Raw genomic sequence first — 18,473 nt, forward strand, 5'->3', positions numbered from 1 at the left:
GTAGCGGTTCTCTGTGTTCACGGTTAACAGGGCCATTATTACATGATCGGTTCAGGTCCTTGAAGCTGCTGCTTGCTTCATTGTCTGGGGTAGTTGCCAGGTGTGTAGCAATATCACTGAATCTATTTTCTTCAGAAGAGGTTTACTTTGTAAGCTTCCTGATAGGCTTGTTTTTGTGTCTACTTAGGGAAGTGTTTCTTTAAAATACGATGTTGATTTTAACCTCAGGGAAAGTAAAAAAGGTATCCCCTGTGCAAGCACTGAGTCATGTCTGACCCTTGGGGTGACGCCCTCTAGCGTTTTCATGGCAGACTCAATACGGGGTGGTTTGCCAGTGCCTTCCCCAGTCATTACCGTTTACCCCCCAGCAAGTTGGGTACTCATTTTACCGACCTCGGAAGGATGGAAGGCTGAGTCAACCTTGAGCCGGCTGCTGGGATTGAACTCCCAGCCACATGGGCAGAGCTTTTAGATTGCATGTCTGCTGCATTACCACTCTGCGCCACAAGAGGCTCTCTTCAGGGAAAGTACAGGAAAGTAAACTGAGAATGCACTGGGAGGGGCAGAACAGCCCTGCTGACCCTCAGGTACCGTCATGTTGGGTTCTGCAAGGCATCGAGGCCCCTGTGACCACCCAAGTCTCTGCCCAGCAACACCCTGCTCTCCCTGCCTGCCTGACCCTCATTGGGTTTTCTTGCCAATATAAGAATTAGCGTCTGAGCTGTCCAGGGCTCCTAGCTTCTCTTTCTGCCTCACTATTGTAAATAACATGGATAGCTCTGTGTGAAGCCATTGGGAGAGGTCACCAGGTATGGGCTGTGGTGTCATCAATATGCAGAAGACACCCAGCTCCTCATTTCTTTCCCACCTAATCCCAAGGTTGCTGCTGATGTTCTGAACCAGTGCTTGGAGTCAGCAGTGAGCTGGATGAGGGTGAAGAAGCTGACATTTATTCCTGGCAAGATATAGGTTCTCTGGGTTACTGGAAAGGCAGACCTGGGACCTGAGATCTCAAATGGGGCTATACTCGCCCTTGAAAGCCAGGTTTGCATCTTGGGAGTGCTACTTGACAAACCGATCACCTTAGAAAACCATGTGGGTATGGTGGTTCAGAGGAAGGGAAGACCACTTTGGGACTCCTTCAGGTAATGAAAAGCAGGGAATAAAAAAACAACCAGCTTTGGCTGGTGCATCAACTGCGTCTGTTTGCGGTTCAGTCAGATGTCGCCCAATGATCTATGCCTTAAAACTGCTGCACCATGCCCTAATAGGGGCTTTCCTTGAAAACTGTTCGGAGGCTGAGCTAGTGTAGAATTCTGAGACTTGATGACTGGTCACTCTCTTCTCTTCAACATTCTACCAGGAGTTGCTGCTATAAGCATTGGGCGGCCATTTCGGTGACTAGAGGTCAATTAACGCTAGCCTCATAAGTAGTCTCAGTTTTATATTTTTATTTGTTTGTTTGTTTATTAAATTTGTATGCTGCCAACTCCCGGACCAGCCGGATCATGGCAGTTCACAACAAGATAAAAACATAAGACGACAAGATGCTCTCTCCCCGATAAAATACAATACAAATACAATCCAGTTATGACTTTATGAGTTTTTTTATTGTCGTTAAGATGTATTTTAACTGTGTTATTAGCCACCCTGAGGCGCTAAGTGAAGGGCAGGATATAAATCAAATAAATCAAATAAATAAATAAGGCACTTATAACCATTTGGCCAACTCTGTCACTGTTTGAGGCGAGGGTTTTTTTTGGCAGTCTCAAGATGTGGACCCCATATTGTCTCTGAACATTGACAAATAACAGTGGGAAAGTGAGTGATTGGCCAAGGCTGCTTCTCTAGACGTTGCTTCTTGAAATACTGCCTTGCAATAATGCCTGTTGTTCCCCTCTGAGTTAAAATATGAAGCGAAACCGCACTGTATCACTTAATCTCTTTAAATAAACTTAGCAGGTTTCTCCTCCCCCCCCCCCCGGCACTGCCTTGCATCTTATTAACATTATTCAAACTGGATTCCGAGGCTCCAAGGGAACTCTGAGGAGCAGACCATCTGCCATTTTATATTCATCGCGACTTTTTGCTGGTAAAGCAATGAAATATCAAGTAGCCAAAAAAGGAGTGTCTTTATGAAGACTATCTGATCCTATGGATCGTCTGCTTGGGAGAATATAGTTCGGGTTGCTGATTATTTGGGTCGCCAGCCTCTAGGTGCAGCCTGAAGATATCCCAGCATTAGAACTGATCTCCAGATGACAGATAGATCCCTCTGGGGAAAAGGGCTGCTTTGGAGGGTGGCCTCAGTGGCATTATACCTACTTGAGGGCCTGCCCCTCCTCAAGCCCTTCCCTCCCCAGAGTCCACTTCCCCAAACTCCAGATATTTCCCAACCTAGATTTGGCAACCTTACTGATTAAGGGGGGGGGGGAGAGAGCTGACTTTTCTTTATTTAGTTTTGTTGTTCCCAAGGCCCTTGTGGTTCCCAAGAGCCAATTTGGTGTAGTAGTTAAAATCAGTGAACTCTAATCTGGAGAACTGTGTTTCCCTACTCCTCAATATGAAACCTGGGTGACCTTGGGTCAGTCACAGTTCTCTCAGAGCTCTCTCGGCCCCACCTACCTCAGAGGGTGTCAGTTGTGAGGAGAGGAAGGGAAGGCGATTGTCAGCTGCTCTGGGACTCCTATGAGTAGGAGAAAAACAGGGTATACAAACCAATTCTTCTTCTTACTTTCAAAGACATGTTGTGAGCACTCTGCTGGTTTCCCCAAGGGGGCAAATAAACCCCACAGGGCGTTGAAGACCAGAAAAGCCATTGTGGCAGAGGGAGGCAGAAACTCCTCTTTTCGCACAAATGGTCCCAATTCATAGTGGACCCATGTGTGCCTGGGACTAAATTCTAAGCACAGTGTTTGCAAGACATGTTTGATTGTGCAGAAGGACCTGTGAAAAACATACAATGGAGTTAGGCCCTTTTAGTCCGGGCTGGGGTGACCCACATTAGCCCGATCTTGCCAGATCTCAGAACCTAAGACGGGTCAGGCCCGGTTAATCTTTGTAAAGAAACACTGTTGGTTTCTCGTAGAAATACATCCAAAAGCAAACAAAACCAATAGGCAAAAAGTGGTATCTTCTTGAGATTTATTAAATGCAGTCCTAGTTTATTTAAATAATTTTGCAACCAGAATGGGGTCCCAGATATTCAATCCCGCTTTCTAGTGCTTCTTCAGTGGTTGCAATTGTGGTCTTAATATAAAGATTTAACATCCCCAGTATTAATTTCAATTCTAAAGGTAACGCATATCACATTGGCAATAGCTCTTCAGTAAAGGGGCCGCTTCGGGCACAATTGAAGAAGTGACTCCTTCACTGAAGAGCTATATGCTTTACCTTCTTCCTCTGCAAAGAATTCATTGGTGATCTCCCATCCAAGTAGTGACCTTGCTTAGCTTCTGAGATCTGACATGATTCCACATCCTCGATACCATGCCTACAAACAGAAAATGTAGTAGAGAAGAGCTGTCTCGCACATGAGAAATTAGAAACTTGGTATAATGGCCTCTTGTGGCCCAGAGTGGTAAGACAGCAGACATGCAATCTAAAAGCTCTGCCCATGAGGCTGGGAGTTCAATCCCAGCAGCCGGCTCAAGGTTGACTCAGCCTTCCATCCTTCCGAGGTCGGTAAAATGAGTACCCAGCTTGCTGGGGGGTAAAACTGTAATGACTGGGGAAGGCACTGGCAAACCACCCCATACTGAGTCTGCCATGAAAATGCTGGAGGGCGTCACCCCAAGGGTCAGACATGACCCGGTGCTTGCACAGGGGATACCTTTACCTTTACTATAGTGGTTAAGAGCAATGGCCTCTAATCTGGAGAGTCAGTGTTGATTCTCCCCTCTTCCACATGCAACCAGCTGGATGACCTTGAGCCAGTCACAGTTCTCTGACAGAACTCTCTTCACCACACCTACCTCATAGCATGCCCTCTGTACCTATTAAGTTATCAAACACAGGTCTGTGCACACCCAAGGCATGACATTAGGTTTGCCAGCCCTGGGTTGGGAAATCCCTGCAGATTTGGGAGTGGACCCTGAGAAGGATGGAGTTGGTTGAGGAGAGTGACCTCACAAGAGTACGGTGCAATAGAGTCCATCCTGCAAAGCAGCTATTTTCTCCAGGGGAACTGATCTCTGATGTGTGGAGAGTAATAGCAGGGTGTCTCCAGATGCCACCTAGAGCATTTGTTCTCAACCATCCTAATGCCGCGACCCTTCAATACAGTTCCTCATGTTGTAGTGACCCCCAACCATAACATTATGCAAGTGTTCTTTCACAGAAATTAAACCAAAACTGACCAATGGCATGAAGATCCATTGTTCATGGTTGTATATAATTTTTTCCCCCCGGGATTTCTCAGTTCAGTTCTGCCTCTTGGCCCACCATGACGATCTTGTTCTTTTCCACTGCTCCAGACAGACAAACTCTCTATCTCGATCAACCCCGCAAGGCTGTTGTGTGGATGGCTTCCCCCGCCAGCCAAGCTGCTCGCCCTGCCGCAACCCCTGTGAAAGGGCTGTCCTGACCCCCAGATTGAGAACCACTGACCTAGAGGTTGTCAATTTACATCGTTTTACATGGAGCTTAGAATCAGACTTCTTGCATTGTGTCTGAAGGGCTTAAATTTTTCCTCAGAAACAAAGAAGCTGGTTTTTCTTCTCTCAGATTCTGACCCGTTCCTCTTGGCAGCCACAAAAATGCAAACCGGAGTTGTCCCAGTCAGATGAGATTTCTTTGATAAGCACTTCTAGGTTTGGCTGTTTATCCATGATTCGTGTTTTCCTGCTCTGTTTATGAATGTGACTGACTGTAACACTGCAGTAAATGTTATGACAGCTGACACGAACATAAAGCCAGGCTACCAACAGTTCAGTAACAAACCTAGATGCACTTATTTATTTACTACGTACCCTACCATTCCCTCAAGAGGGACCTACAGCAGCTTACATTATTCTACTCTCCTTCCTTTTACCATCTTCAGGATCCTGTGGAGTAGGTTAGGCTAAAAGAGAGTGACTTGGCCAAAGTTCCTTGTCAGCAAGGGGATTTGAACCCAAATCTCCCTGACTGAGTCCACCACTCTAACCATTGGACCACACTCCGAATGCATGCGAAAGGAAGCTGAAGCTGGCCCAGGCTTCCCATTATCACTCAATAGGGTACTGAATTACTATGTAATATAAAAAAATAACAATGCATCTCTTTTCAGGTACCTTTCTGCCACATTCACACTTCCCGTTTGGTGCAGCCGTAGAACTACATTTATTTTTCGGTGTGTTTATTTGTTAGAATTTTCTTTTTAATCACCACTCACCCAAAGAGTGGCATGGCAACACACAACAATGAACCCAGTAGGGCAAAAACAATATCAAAACAAACATCAAATATTTACATTAAAATATTAAAACAGTCCAAACATGCCCTCCGAAGGCCAGCCTAAACAATTCAGCCTTGCAAGATTTAAAATGCATAATCTATTTTAAGCCTCCGACGGCTCATTCGTATCGCACTGCCGAATGACAAGTCCCCCACGTATGTAGAGGTCATGGTAGCTCGTATGTTTGTGGAACTGTTCTGTTCACCGACTCTTTCATTGTTCTGTATTAAGGTGTTAAATGCTGAGACACTTTAACAACAGTGCTGTATGTTGGATTTCCAGGTAATCGACCTGTACTGGGGAATGGAACCGGAAGAATGGGACAACCCGGAGCTCCAGAAAATGCGCATGAAGCTCTTAGAAGACTGCTTGAAAACATCTGCAGGTCCATGTTTTGTTGTGGGTATAAAAATAATGCTTTTCCTAATTAACCTAGAAACTACCATGCAGTTATAGGTCTTCTCTCCTGGACATACCTGTGTGTGTGTGTTTTCTTTTTGAGTAAAACAGTTCTCCTGTTTTACTGCTGTGGTCCTACATCCTCAAGACATGGAGTGATAATTTGTATAGCTCGTTAGCTGCCCTGGGAGGGCAGTTGGCATGGAATGGCTTGATCTCGGAAGCTAAGCAAGGCCAATCTTTGGAAGGGAGACCACCTTGCATCACACAGTGGCCGACCACTTCCTCTGGAGGACCAATAGGCTATAGAGGCAGAGGCCTTCCCCCATAATAAACACCCTGTGACATAGGTGTGGCTGAGAGACCTCTAAGAGAACTGCTCTGGGAGAACAGATCTCAAAGAACTGGGACGATCCCAAAGTACCGAGCTGGCTACATGTGGAGGAGGAGGAGAGAATCAAGCCCTGTTCCCAGATTAAAGTCTGCCGCTCTTCAACCACCACTATTTTAATCACTCTGTGTAATATTAGCAATAACCCCCCTGCTTCTCATTTGCCCTGAAAGCGCCTTGCTGAGGCTGCCATAAGTCAGCTGCGATCTGACGGCACTTTGCACACACGCCATTAGCTGTCCTGGCAAACTTCCAGTGTTATTATCATCTCTGTATTGTGATGCTGAGGTTGAGGGCATCATGGCTTGTCCAAAGGCTAAAGGGCTGTCAGTTCTGAATGAGGACAAAGGTAACAGCCAGCAGATGCAGAGCCCCTGAGCGCCTGTTTTCTGCTTCTGCTTCTTTTTGCCCGGTGGCATTTAACCTCAGACTTGACTGGCACACAATCCATTGTTTTAGGTACCACACTATGCAAGTTCTGTTCAAAGCGTACTCTGAGGCTGCAGTTAAAAGATGGACACGTACGTAGTGAAGCCAATGGGCTTAGAAGGGGGTAACTCTGCTTGGTGTAGTGGTTAGGAGTGCGGTCTTCTAATCTGGCGAGCCGGGTTTGATTCTCCCCCACATGCAGCCAGCTGGGTGGCCTTGGGCTCACCATAGCACTGATAAAGCTGTTCTGACTGAGCAATAATATCTGGGCTCTCTCAGCCTCACCCACCTCACAGGTTGTCTGTTGTGGGGAGAGGAAAGGGAAGGCGACCGTAAGATGCTTTGAGACTCCTTCGGGTAGAGAAAATCGGCATATAAGAACCAACTCTTCTTCTACTTCAGTAATCTCAGGGCTCTCTCAGCCTCACCCACCTCACAGGGTGTCTGTTTTGGGGAGAAGGAAGGCAATTGTAAGCCGCTTTGAAACTCCTTCACGTAGAGACAAAGCGGCATATAAGAACCAACTCTTCTTCTTAGGTTTGCACTGTGAGTAACTCCGTCATAGTGTACCTGCTTGGCATGCAGAAGGCTGATCCTATACTGTCCTTTTAAATGAATCTGAGGAGTCAGGGAAAGGAGAATATTTGGGAGGGGGCAGAAAGGGGAAGCAGGGCACACAGGCAGGGACAGCATGGGGAGGAGGACCCGGGAAAGGGAATGAGCTTCATCTCCCCCAAAGCCCACACTTGTTTAGCCATAAATCACTTAGTGGAAAGGCAAAAGAAGCAGTTCAAGAAGTCACCTCTGGCTTGACTACTTAATTGCACAGCAAGGAATATTCATTGTGTACACATGTTGTGACTCTCTATTTGGGTTATCATTCCTAATTTTTAAAGAAATGTGATTAAAAAGTGTGGTGGGCACACCTTGGATGCAGCAGGGCATCAGGAAAGGGCCGCGAATCCTTCTCATGCTAGGGGAGGTTTGGGAATTCACATCTTGTATTGGGGCAATGACGCTTCCTCATAACGCATGTATTAGGGGAGGGTGAGAAAGTGAGACAAGAGAGATAGGGTGATGCAAGGCAGCTGCGGAAGTGTGCAAGAAAGACGGGAAAATGCAAGGAGGTGGAGAGACTTGGGTGCCAGTCTCCAGGATAGGCATCTCCCGGAATCACAACTGATCTCCAGTCTCCACTTAGTTTGACGAAGAGGGCTTGCACTCAAAAGCTCACGCCCAGAATAAACCTTTGTTGGTCTTAAATATGGACTCTGATTTTACAGTTCACACAAATCACTGACTTACTTTGATTGATTGATTGATTGATTGACTGATTGATTAAAACCATTTATTCCACTTCTGGGGGAAATGGCTGCTTTGGAAAGCCTATGGCATGGCCTTGCATCTTCTCAAGGTCCTTTCCTTCTCCGAGCCTCACCTACAGGCTGCACCCTCAAATCTCTAAGAGAGTGAGAGATGGGAGAGAAAGTGGGAGGAAGAGAGGCCAGGGAGAAAGTGGGCTGGAAGAGCAAAGAAAGAGGAGCTCCCCTTTGTGCCCAGCAGAAACTTCACTCTGCTTTTGATCTTAAAATAATTGTTAACAGTCAGTCTGTCAGTGAATGGGTAAAGGTGGCCTGTGCACCTTATCTCCATGTACATCTTCACAGGGATGTTTTGGGTGCGTCTGTGTCTCCGTTTCCTGCACTTTTCGATCTGAAAGAAAAATATATGAATGGTCTTTGTCACTTGTTGGCAGTTTCTCTGTTATTTAGACCTGCAGTTCGCTCTTAATTGCTGGTTATTCCTGGGAATTGAATCGCAGCTCATTGCTAACAATTTTCCAATCGCATTTTGGCTTTCAAAGAAGAAACTGAGTGTTCAGAAAGCCGACGTGAGTGCTGAATCACAGTGGGGGTTTTTTCCTCAAAAAAATGGTAACAATGGCATCTTGAAAGTATTTCTTTAAGACACAGCCTCTGGTGGAGGCATTTCATATTTTCTCTTAAGGAAAAAAATTCTGTTCTCAGATCTGTTAGCTGGTGTCTTGGACACGGCCGTAGGCAATTAAAATCACGCCGAGAACACGGCGATCAGAAACAGTAGGAATCTTCGCTGTCCAAAGATTCCAATAAGCAGTTAATACAGTTCTGTGCAGGGCTTGTTTGTGATTTTATTTCTGGCTCTCCAAGGCCCGGAGAATTATTTGAAAGCAGTAACAGATTTTTTTTACCCCTCTTTATTCATAGCAGCAAAAGCATATTGAAGAAGGCAGTATCACAGGGCTAAACTAGACTCAAAAGGTGTCAGGGTGATAGTTTCCTCTGAGAGAGAGAGAGAGAGAGAGAGACCAGACTGTGAGTCTGAACAGGCGACTGTGGGTAGGGAAATGCTGATTAACCCTTCAGTGGTGGGTAATAAGTTATAGGACCCCCATAAGTTTTCCTCCATACTTTTTTTTTTAAGAACTGGTTGGGGATCTGAGATGAAGAACAACCATGGCTACAAACCCTTATGGTTGACTGTCCTCTCACCACTCAGCTGTAGGAAAGAATCACAGAATTCCTTGTAAAACCCAGTTTGGCCCTTAGTTGAAAGCACAAGTCTAGTCTATAAGGCAGCCTTTTTCAATCTTTTGACTGTGGAGGAACCCCTGAAGTATTTTTCAGGCTTCGGGGAACCCTGGAATTGGTGCCATGCCCCTTCATAGAAGTGGGCGCAGAAGTAAGATGCTGGAACCAGCCAGCCAATCAATCCATTTCCCATTCCCATTGTGGAGAAAGAGACGAGGCCTGTACAGCAACAGGGGAAGTAGCTCCAGTGACGCCTAATGATGTCAGCGGTCATCTGGACTTCTGAGAAACGCTGCACAACCCCAGGGTTCCCCAGAACCCTGATTAGAAATCCCTGTTATAAGAGATAGGGTGGGATTCAGGTTTGTTGGTGAAAGTTCAAGGGTCCCATGGGCCTGATTCCAAGTATGGTGCTAGCGGTTAGCCACTTGCTGCTTCAGGGGGAAAGTTCCCAATCTGTGTCTCTGTGGCTTTGGAGCCTAAAATAATACTTAGGTTTATTCAGTGGGTTGCATCCCATCGACTTTTCCACACAGTCTCACCCGATCCCCCCCCCCACCTCCTCATTATAGCCCCTGTTAAGATGGGTTTTGTTAATGCAGCTCTCACAATCTCCAGCATCGCCTTTCGGGTGGTCAATGACAGGGATCCCTTCCTCCCATTATAACCAGTAGAAAACCATGTTGGATCCAACCCAGGTTTTTTGTGTCGTTCTGTTGCTAAGCATCTCCGCTTTGACTGGAGATGAGCATTCTGTCCCCGGGATTCCATCTGTGCTGCAGTATGCCCAAGCTACCAACTTTATTCAGCTTCTTGGCTGAGACACAGAGAAAGATTTTTTCCTCTTTAATAATATTATAATAATAATTGTGTGCCATCAGTTCACAACCCCAGGCAACCCCAGGACCACGGGGTTTTCAAGGCAAGAAGAGCTGGATTCCCCCCCCCCCATAACCGGCCTTTTACTACCCAAAGGAGTCTCCAAGTGGCTTACAAACACCTTTGCCTTCCTCTCCACACAGAATCATAGAGTTGGAAGGGGCCATACAGGCCATCTAGTCCAACCCCCTGCCCAACACAGGATCAGCCCAAAGCATCCTAAAGCAACAGGTGCCCTGTGAGGGAGGTGGAGCTGAGAGAGCTGTGACTGGCCCAAGGCTGTATGTGGAGGAGCGGGGAATCAAACCCGCTTCTCCAGATTAGAGACCACCGCTCTTAACTACGACACCACGCCGGTTCTCAAGAGATGAGCAGAGGTGATTTGCCTTTCCCTTCCTTTGTATGCAACCCCAGACTTCCTTAGTGGTCCCCCTCCAAGAACGAAGCATCACCGGCCGTGCTTAGCTTCCGAGCTCCGATGAGCTCAGACTAGCTGCTCTATTAATAAACCAGAGAGTGTCAGTTCTGATGGTATGCCAGGGACCAATTTGTACTTTAAAAAGGAAGCCAACATGCTGCCAAGCCATGCATGCTGTTCGCAACACCGGTCTTTTTTTTTTCTTTTCTTTTTTTTAAGAAGGAAGAACTGGGCTTTTTATACTCCACTTTCCACTACCCAAAAGAGTCCCAAAACAGCTTACAAACTTCTTTCCCTGCCTATCTCTCAAGAGATGCCCTGTGAGGTAGGTGGGGCTGAGCGGGCCCCTCTGTACCATGCTGGCTCTTAAGTGACAGCCCACCTCACTATTCAAATCATGACTATCTATACCGGTTGCCTTACATGAAGTGCATTCTTTTCTAAGTGAGAAATGTTAGTTACAGCTTGTTTGTTGCTGTTAGAGCTGTCACGTGGTCTCCCAAAACATGAGATGCTCTCAGACGGTACCCAAGGCTGCCCAAGTCGCCTTCAAAGGAACCAGCTGTTTCCTCTTGGCTTCGGGACATGGTTGTTGATAGGACATCTCATTATCCGTCTATCCAACATAGCCCCAAGGAGTCTTCCAGCAGGGTCCTTTCCATTTGTGAAGAATCTGTGTCACCCATCTGTCACAAGGAGTCACCATGGTTTCCATTCTTCCTTGCAGCAGGAAAGTTCATGGCTAGCAATCGCTCACTTTGATCAAATGGCATTTTCAAAGATTTAAGCTTAAACTTTGTTTTTTCGATTCACCTGCACCTGAATTTTTGACAATAACAACAATTTCATTTGAAAGGCCCGGAAGACTGGTTATCTTGTTTATTATCTTTCTGCCCGGCAGCCAGAGCAGGGGAAAGCTGTACTTCGAGACCATTCTGTCCTTTTAGTTATTTGTTTATTGTTGCATTTTTAGTAGGCCCTTCCCTGGAGGCTAAGGATGGAACACAATATCTTAAGAACATACAAATGGAAAACTAATTTAGAATGGATTTAAAAACTAGATTCCCTATACTACCTCCTTTAACAAGAAAAAATAGGGAGGAGGGGGACAATAGACAAGATATAGTCTCCAAGATGTAGATTGATGAGTTGACTTCGATAAATAAACTGGGATGGGAAGGCCAGCAAATATTTGTATGTTATTCTGGGGACCTCAACCATAAGCCCAACAGAACACCTAGCCCCACCCTCAAAATCTGCAGGTTTTCCCCAATCCTATTTAAGCAGCTGCGTGGCCAACCAGATTTCAATCTGAACAGCTAAAATGTTTCAAATTAAATGATATAGTTTTGAAATTCCAGGTTGAATTGACCCTCACAAAAAAAACAAGTGTCTTCTTCAAAGTACTGGACAAGCCTGCCGGGCTCCCAGGGCACCTGTCAGTCATTTGAAGAACCCACTTTGAAATCTTTCAAACAAATTCAAAGCTTTATGTGAAAAATACATTTACACTGGAATAACATTTGCAAAGTTTTAAACACCATATCGCATGTACTTCACTGACTTAGCTTATGACAAAAATCACCAATGGTATTGTTCACACGCTACTTTGCACAACGAAAGAACTGTGCATGATATGAAGAGAAGAAGAAGAGTTGGTTCTTATATGCCGTTTTTCTCTACCCGAAGGAGTAGTCTCAAAGCTCATAGTCGCCTTCCCTTTCCTCTCCCCACAACAGACACCCTATGAGGGAGGTGAGACTGAGAGAGCCCTGATATCACTGCTCGGTCAGAACAGCTTTATCAGTGCTGTGGCAAGCCCAAGGTCACCCAGCTGGCTGCACGTGGGGGAGTGCAGAATCGAACCCGGCTCACCACATTAGAAGCCCATACTCCTAACCACTACACCAAACTGGCTGTTCTAACCACTACACCAATATGCCATTGACATAGCTGTCTACTCATCTATTTTAACCAAATTTAACTCTCTTGCGCAGAGGTTATGGAGGCATTTCTTTCTCCTTCTTTGTGACATCACTTGTATTATTTGTTCATTTCATATCAAATGGGAGGCTCAATATCTCTTTGACCTGGTGAGCTTTGGAAATCTGCTCTGCCCAGTTGTCACTTCTTATTTGCCACAGCCAATGGGACAAGTGGATTTTTGCAGCTCTGCATTGTCTAATTTTTGCGTTTCCCCACCATTTCACCAGTGTTTGAAGATGACAGAAAGAATGGTTGAGAATTTGCAGCAAACGGGAATGAAGATAAAGCTCTCTGGCCTGATTAATGTTTGCAAGGTGGAAGAAATGAGACAAGATTAAATAAATAATCCTCTTGAGTGAAATGCTCTAAAAATTTAAATATTTGACATGAAGGGACATTAAGGAAGGCATGCAAAGAGCCCATTGCTCTCAATATATAAATCATCTGAGCACATCAGGGAAGGTGCATGCATAAAATACCTCTATTTTATGCATACTTTTCGGATGGGTTTTCGACATTTCATTAAAATAATGCATTGGTGCTATAAATCTTTTGCATGTTCTTAACAATGCAATCCGAACCAGAGTTACACCCTACTAAGTTCATTGACTTCCATGGATTTAACAGAGTATAAATTGTTTTAGGATTGCACTGTGTCTTCCTATCCTGAATAATTTCAACCTCATGCCATTTTTGCAGACTCTGACTGTAGACCCCATTTAAAAGGCCTTCCCTGCATGTAACAATCAAACAAGATGAGAAAAATGATTCCAAGCTAAACTTCTCCCTTGGGTGCTCATTCTTTACGTGTAATAAGTAGCTTTTTTAGAAGATCAAAGCATTCATATAGGTGATTCTGGGGAAAGCTGTTATCACATTCTTCTGCTGCAGGTGTCAATTGACTCTGAAATAAATCAATATTGATCTCATTAGTGTTGTTTTAAGTTGAAACTTCATAATGCTACAGATCCTAAATTATTTTTAATATTGTTGGAACCAACATAAATTGTCCATCAGTGGTACGGAACTTTCCTGCCTCTCCCTTCCCTCTGCAGCCCACAGACCTCCCTAAAATTCTGCTGGTGGGGGGGGGGTATGGAGGACCCTGAGAAACAACATGGCAGGAAGGGCTATAACGGGCCAATGGAATCAGAAAAATCTGCCCCCTCCTTCCTTTAATGAAAATTTTACTCTGTATTTTATACAGAACATCTCATATTACTTTTTTGTTATTCCCTCTGGCCTATGTCATACCAAGAGGCAAAGTTCAAGCATTTTTAAGAAATAATATTTAAACATGAGAACCTGATGGCAAAAATTCCCTTAGGGGCCTCTGCTTAGTCCTCTGGCCCTGGTCTTACAGAGACTGTTTGGTTCACTGTTCTGACAGAGAGTTCTTGATACCCTTACCACGTTACAATATCCAAGTTGTCTTGGGGGATGCCATGACAGTCAATTGGTATAAAACCAGTGTAACATTTGTGGTAGAGAGACACTTTCATATCAAGTCAGCTCACAGCCCCTTGTATGGCAGGTTTTATGAAACCCTGGGGTTTCTTGATGGCCCTGGAAGGGTTTCCCAAATAGGTAGAGGTTAATTAATAGTCGTGTCCGACCCATCGCGACCCCATGGACAATGATCCTCCAGGCCTTCCTGTCCTCCACCATTCCCCGGAGTCCATTTAAGTTTGCACCTACTGCTTCAGTGACTCCATCCAGCCACCTCATTCTCTGTCGTCCCCTTCTTCTTTTGCCCTCGATCGCTCCCAGCATTAGGCTCTTCTCCAGGGAGTCCTTCCTTCTCATGAGGTGGCCAAAGTATTTGAGTTTCATCTTCAGGATCTGGCCTTCTAAAGAGCAGTCAGGGTTGATCTCCTCTAGGACTGACCGGTTTGTTCACCTTGCAGTCCAAGGGACTCGCAAGAGTCTTCTCCAGCACCAGAGTTCAAAAGCCTCAATTCTTTGACGCTCGGCCTTCCTTAAGGTCCAACTTTCGCAGCCATACATTGCAACTGGGAATACCATAGCCTTGACTAAACGCACTTTTGTTGGCAGGGTGATGTCTCTGCTTTTTAGGATGCTGTCTAGATTTGCCATAGCTTTCCTCCCCAGGAGCAAGCGTCTTTTAATTTCTTTGCTGCAGTCCCCATCTGCAGTGATCTTGGAGCCCAGGAAAATAAAATCTGTCACTATCTCCATTTCTTCCCCATCTATTTGCCATGAATTGAGAGGGCCGGATGCCATGATCTTTGTTTTCTTGATGTTGAGTTTCAAGCCAACTTTTGTACTCTCCTCCTTCACCCGCATCAACAGGCTCTTTAGTTCCTCTTCACTTTCTGCCATTAGAGTGGTATCATCTGCATATCTGAGGTTGTTGATATTTCTCCCTGCAATCTTGATCCCAATTTGTGACTCCTCTAATCCCGCATTTCTCATGATGTGCTCTGCATACAAGTTAAATAGGCAAGGCGACAGTATACAGCCTTGCCGAACTCCTTTCTCAATTTTGATCCAGTCAGTGATTCCATATTCAGTTCTCACTGTTGCTTCTTGACCTGCATATAAATTTCTCAAGAGACAAATAAGATGCTCTGGTATTCCCATCTCTTTAAGAACTTGCCACAATTTGTTGTGCTCCACACAATCAAAGGCTTTAGCATAGTCAATGAAGCAGAAGTAGACGTTCTTCTGGTACTCCCTAGCTTTCTCCATGATCCAGCGTATGTTGGCAATTTGATCTCTAGTTCCTCTGACTCTTCGAAATCCTGCCTGTACTTCTGGAAGTTCTCGGTCCACATATTGCTGGAGCCTAGCTTGTAGGATTTTGAGCATAACTTTGCTAGCATGAGAAATTAGTGCAATGGTGCGGTAGTTTGAACATTCTTTGGCATTGCCCTTCTTTGGGATTGGAATGTAAACTGACCTTTTCCAATCCTGTGGCCATTGTTGAGTTTTCCAAATTTGCTGGCATATTGAGTGTAGCACTTTTACTGCATCGTATTTTAAGATTTTGAATAGTTCAACTGGAATGCTGTCACCACCACTAGCTTTATTGTTGCTCAGACTTCCTAAGGCCCATTTGACTTCACATTCCAGGATGTCTGGCTCCAGGTCAGTAACTACCCCACTGTGGTCATCAGGGATGTTAAACTCGCTCTTGTATAGTTGTTCTGTATAATTTTGCCACCTTTGTTTAATCTCTTCTGCTTCTGTGAGGTCCCTACCATTTTGGTCCCTTATCATACCCAACTTTGCATGAAACGTTCTCTTCATATCTCCAATTTTCTTGAAAAGATCTCTGGTCCTCCCCATTCTATTGTTTTCTTCTATTTGTTTGCACTGTTCATTTAAGAAGGCATTCTTATCTCTTCTAGCTTTTCTCTGAAATTCTGCATTCAATTGGGTGTATCTTTCTCTTTCACCCTTGCCTTTCACTTCCCTTCTCTCCTTAGCTATTTGTAAAGCTTCCTCAGACAGCCATTTTGATTTCTTGCATTTCTTTTTCTTTGGGATGGTTTTAGTTGCTACCTCTTGTACAATGTTGCGAACCTCCGTCCATAGTTCTTCAGGCACTCTGTCTATCAGATCTAATTCCTTAAATCTATTTGTCACCTCTACTGTGTATTCGTCGGGGATATGATTTAGTTCATACCTGAGTGGCCTAGTGCTTTTCCCTACTTTCTTCAATTTAAGCCTAAATTTTGCAACAAGAAGCTCATGATCTGAACCACAATCAGCTCCTGGTCTTGTTTTTATTGACTGGATAGAACTTTTCCATCTTTGGCTGCAGAGCACATAGTCAATCTGATTTCTGTGTTGACCGTCTGGTGATGTCCATGTGTAGAGTCGTCTCTTGGGTTGTTGGAAAAGAGTGTTTGCTATGACCATTGTATTCTCTTGACAAAATTCTACCAGCCTGTGCCCTGCTTCATTTTGTACTCCAAGGCCAAACTTGCCTGTTATACCGGTTATCTTTTGGCTTCCTACTTTAGCATTCCAATCCCCCATGATGATAAGCACATCATTTTTTGGTGTTGCTTCTAGAAGGTGTTGTAGGGCTTCATAGAACTGATCAACTTCATCCTCTTCAGCAGCAGTGGTTGGGGCATAGACCTGGATCACTGTGATGTTGAATGGTTTGCCTTGGATTCGAACTGAGATCATTCTGTCATTTTGGGGATTGTATCCCAAGACTGCTTTTCCTACTCTCTTATTGATTATGAAGGCTACTCCATTTCTTCTGCGAGATTCTTGTCCACAGTAGTATACCTGATGGTCATCTGAATTAAATTCACCCATTCCTGTCCATTTTAGTTCACTGATTCCTAAAATGTCGATGTTCAGTCTTGACATTTCTTGTTTGACCACGTCCAGCTTACCTTGATTCATGGATCTGACGTTCCAGGTTCCTATGGAATAAAAATCTTTACAGCATCGGACTGTCTTTTCGCCACCAGTTACTTCCACAACTGAGCGTCCTTTCGGCTTTGGCCCAGTCGCTTCATTCATTCTGGCACTACTCGTACTAGCCGTCTGCTCATCCCCAGTAGCATATTGGACACCTTCCGACCTGAGGGGCTCATCTTCCAGTGTCATATCGTTATGCCTATTGGAACTGTCCATAGAGTTTTCATGGCAAAGATACTGGAGTGGTTTGCCATTTCCTTCTCCAGTGGATCACCTTTTGTCAGAGCTCTCAGCTATGACCTGTCCGTCTTGGGTGACCCTGCACGGTATAGCTCATAGCTTCACTGAACTACGCAAGCCCCCTTGCCACAACAAGGCAGCGATCCTTGAAGGGGGATATATATATATATATATATATATATATATATATATATATATATATATATATATATATATATATATATATATATATATATATATATATATATATATATATATATATATATATATATATTAATGTGTTAACCATTTATTGGGTGATATAACCATATATGGTCATGCTAACCCACCCATCCCAAAATAGCCAATGATGGGCCTGGAAGGGGTAGGGAGGGGAGCCAGGTGGACATGTACACAGCTGTGCTTCTTAACCATATTCTGCTTGATGGAACCACGTCTGGGGTTTCTTGAAGCCTCAAGAATATTTTAGGGGTTTCTCAACAGTAAAAATGTTGAAAAACACTGATCTACAGTCTCCTTGCTGCCCCCTCCTCATTCTTCCCTGTTTTGCTTTTATGAACCAATCAGTTTAGGGCCATCATTTGGCCACTCCTGGATAACAGCTTTGAACTCTGCAAGCCAACAGCTGAATAACATAAGCTGTTGATAAATCCAGTTCTAAATAAGCAAGAGTCCCATCCCACACCAGAATCATAGAGTTGGAAGGGGCCATACAGGCCATCTAGTCCAACCCCCTGCTCAACGCAGGATCAGCCCAAAGCATCCTAAAGCAACACCAAACTAGCACTAAGGGAAAGAAACCCTTTACATTAATATTTGCAGTTTTCATAAAATTACATCCGTTTCAGACGTTCGGTTCAGATCCTATGCATATTTGCTTGGATTCAAGTCAATGTGTTCAGGGGGGTACAGTCTCAAGTGTACTACAAGCAATCTAATCAGATGTCTGTATGCTCTGGTATGTTGGGGTATAATCCCAAATAATTGTGCACAGGGTTGCAGCTGTGCCCATAGTGGTTTCCAATGATACCTCAGTTAGTACAAATACAGTTGTTTAAGGCAAATGGTAGGGTTGGATCCAGCTAGCTTTGCCATTGGTGTAGTGGGGACTTTGACCACCCAAAAGGCTACGCTGGGGATGATGGGACCTGCATTCTCAAAAGCCATACGTGATGGTGGCTGTAATAAGTAGGGCTACTGAGGAAAAACATTGGCTGGATACAACACATAATTGTTTATATGCCTTTACAGAAATTGGAAAGAAACCAAACAAGTTTACAGCCATATTTATTTGTATCTGACTGACACTCGGTACAT

The 18,473-nt window shown here is 44.6% G+C and overlaps 1 protein-coding gene across 1 annotated transcript in view; it reads left to right on the forward strand.

Annotated features, from left to right (window-relative positions):
* NWD2 (NACHT and WD repeat domain containing 2) overlaps positions 1-18,473 on the forward strand; it is a 70,589-nt gene that overhangs the window by 37,018 nt on the left and 15,098 nt on the right. Inside the window, exon 3 of the mRNA XM_077301658.1 lies at positions 5,720-5,836. Within this exon, the coding sequence (XP_077157773.1) occupies positions 5,720-5,836 (117 nt within the window). The remainder of the gene's footprint in view (positions 1-5,719; positions 5,837-18,473) is intronic.

This window comes from Paroedura picta, chromosome 10 (genome assembly GCF_049243985.1).
Source record: "Paroedura picta isolate Pp20150507F chromosome 10, Ppicta_v3.0, whole genome shotgun sequence".
NCBI lineage: Eukaryota > Metazoa > Chordata > Lepidosauria > Squamata > Gekkonidae > Paroedura > Paroedura picta.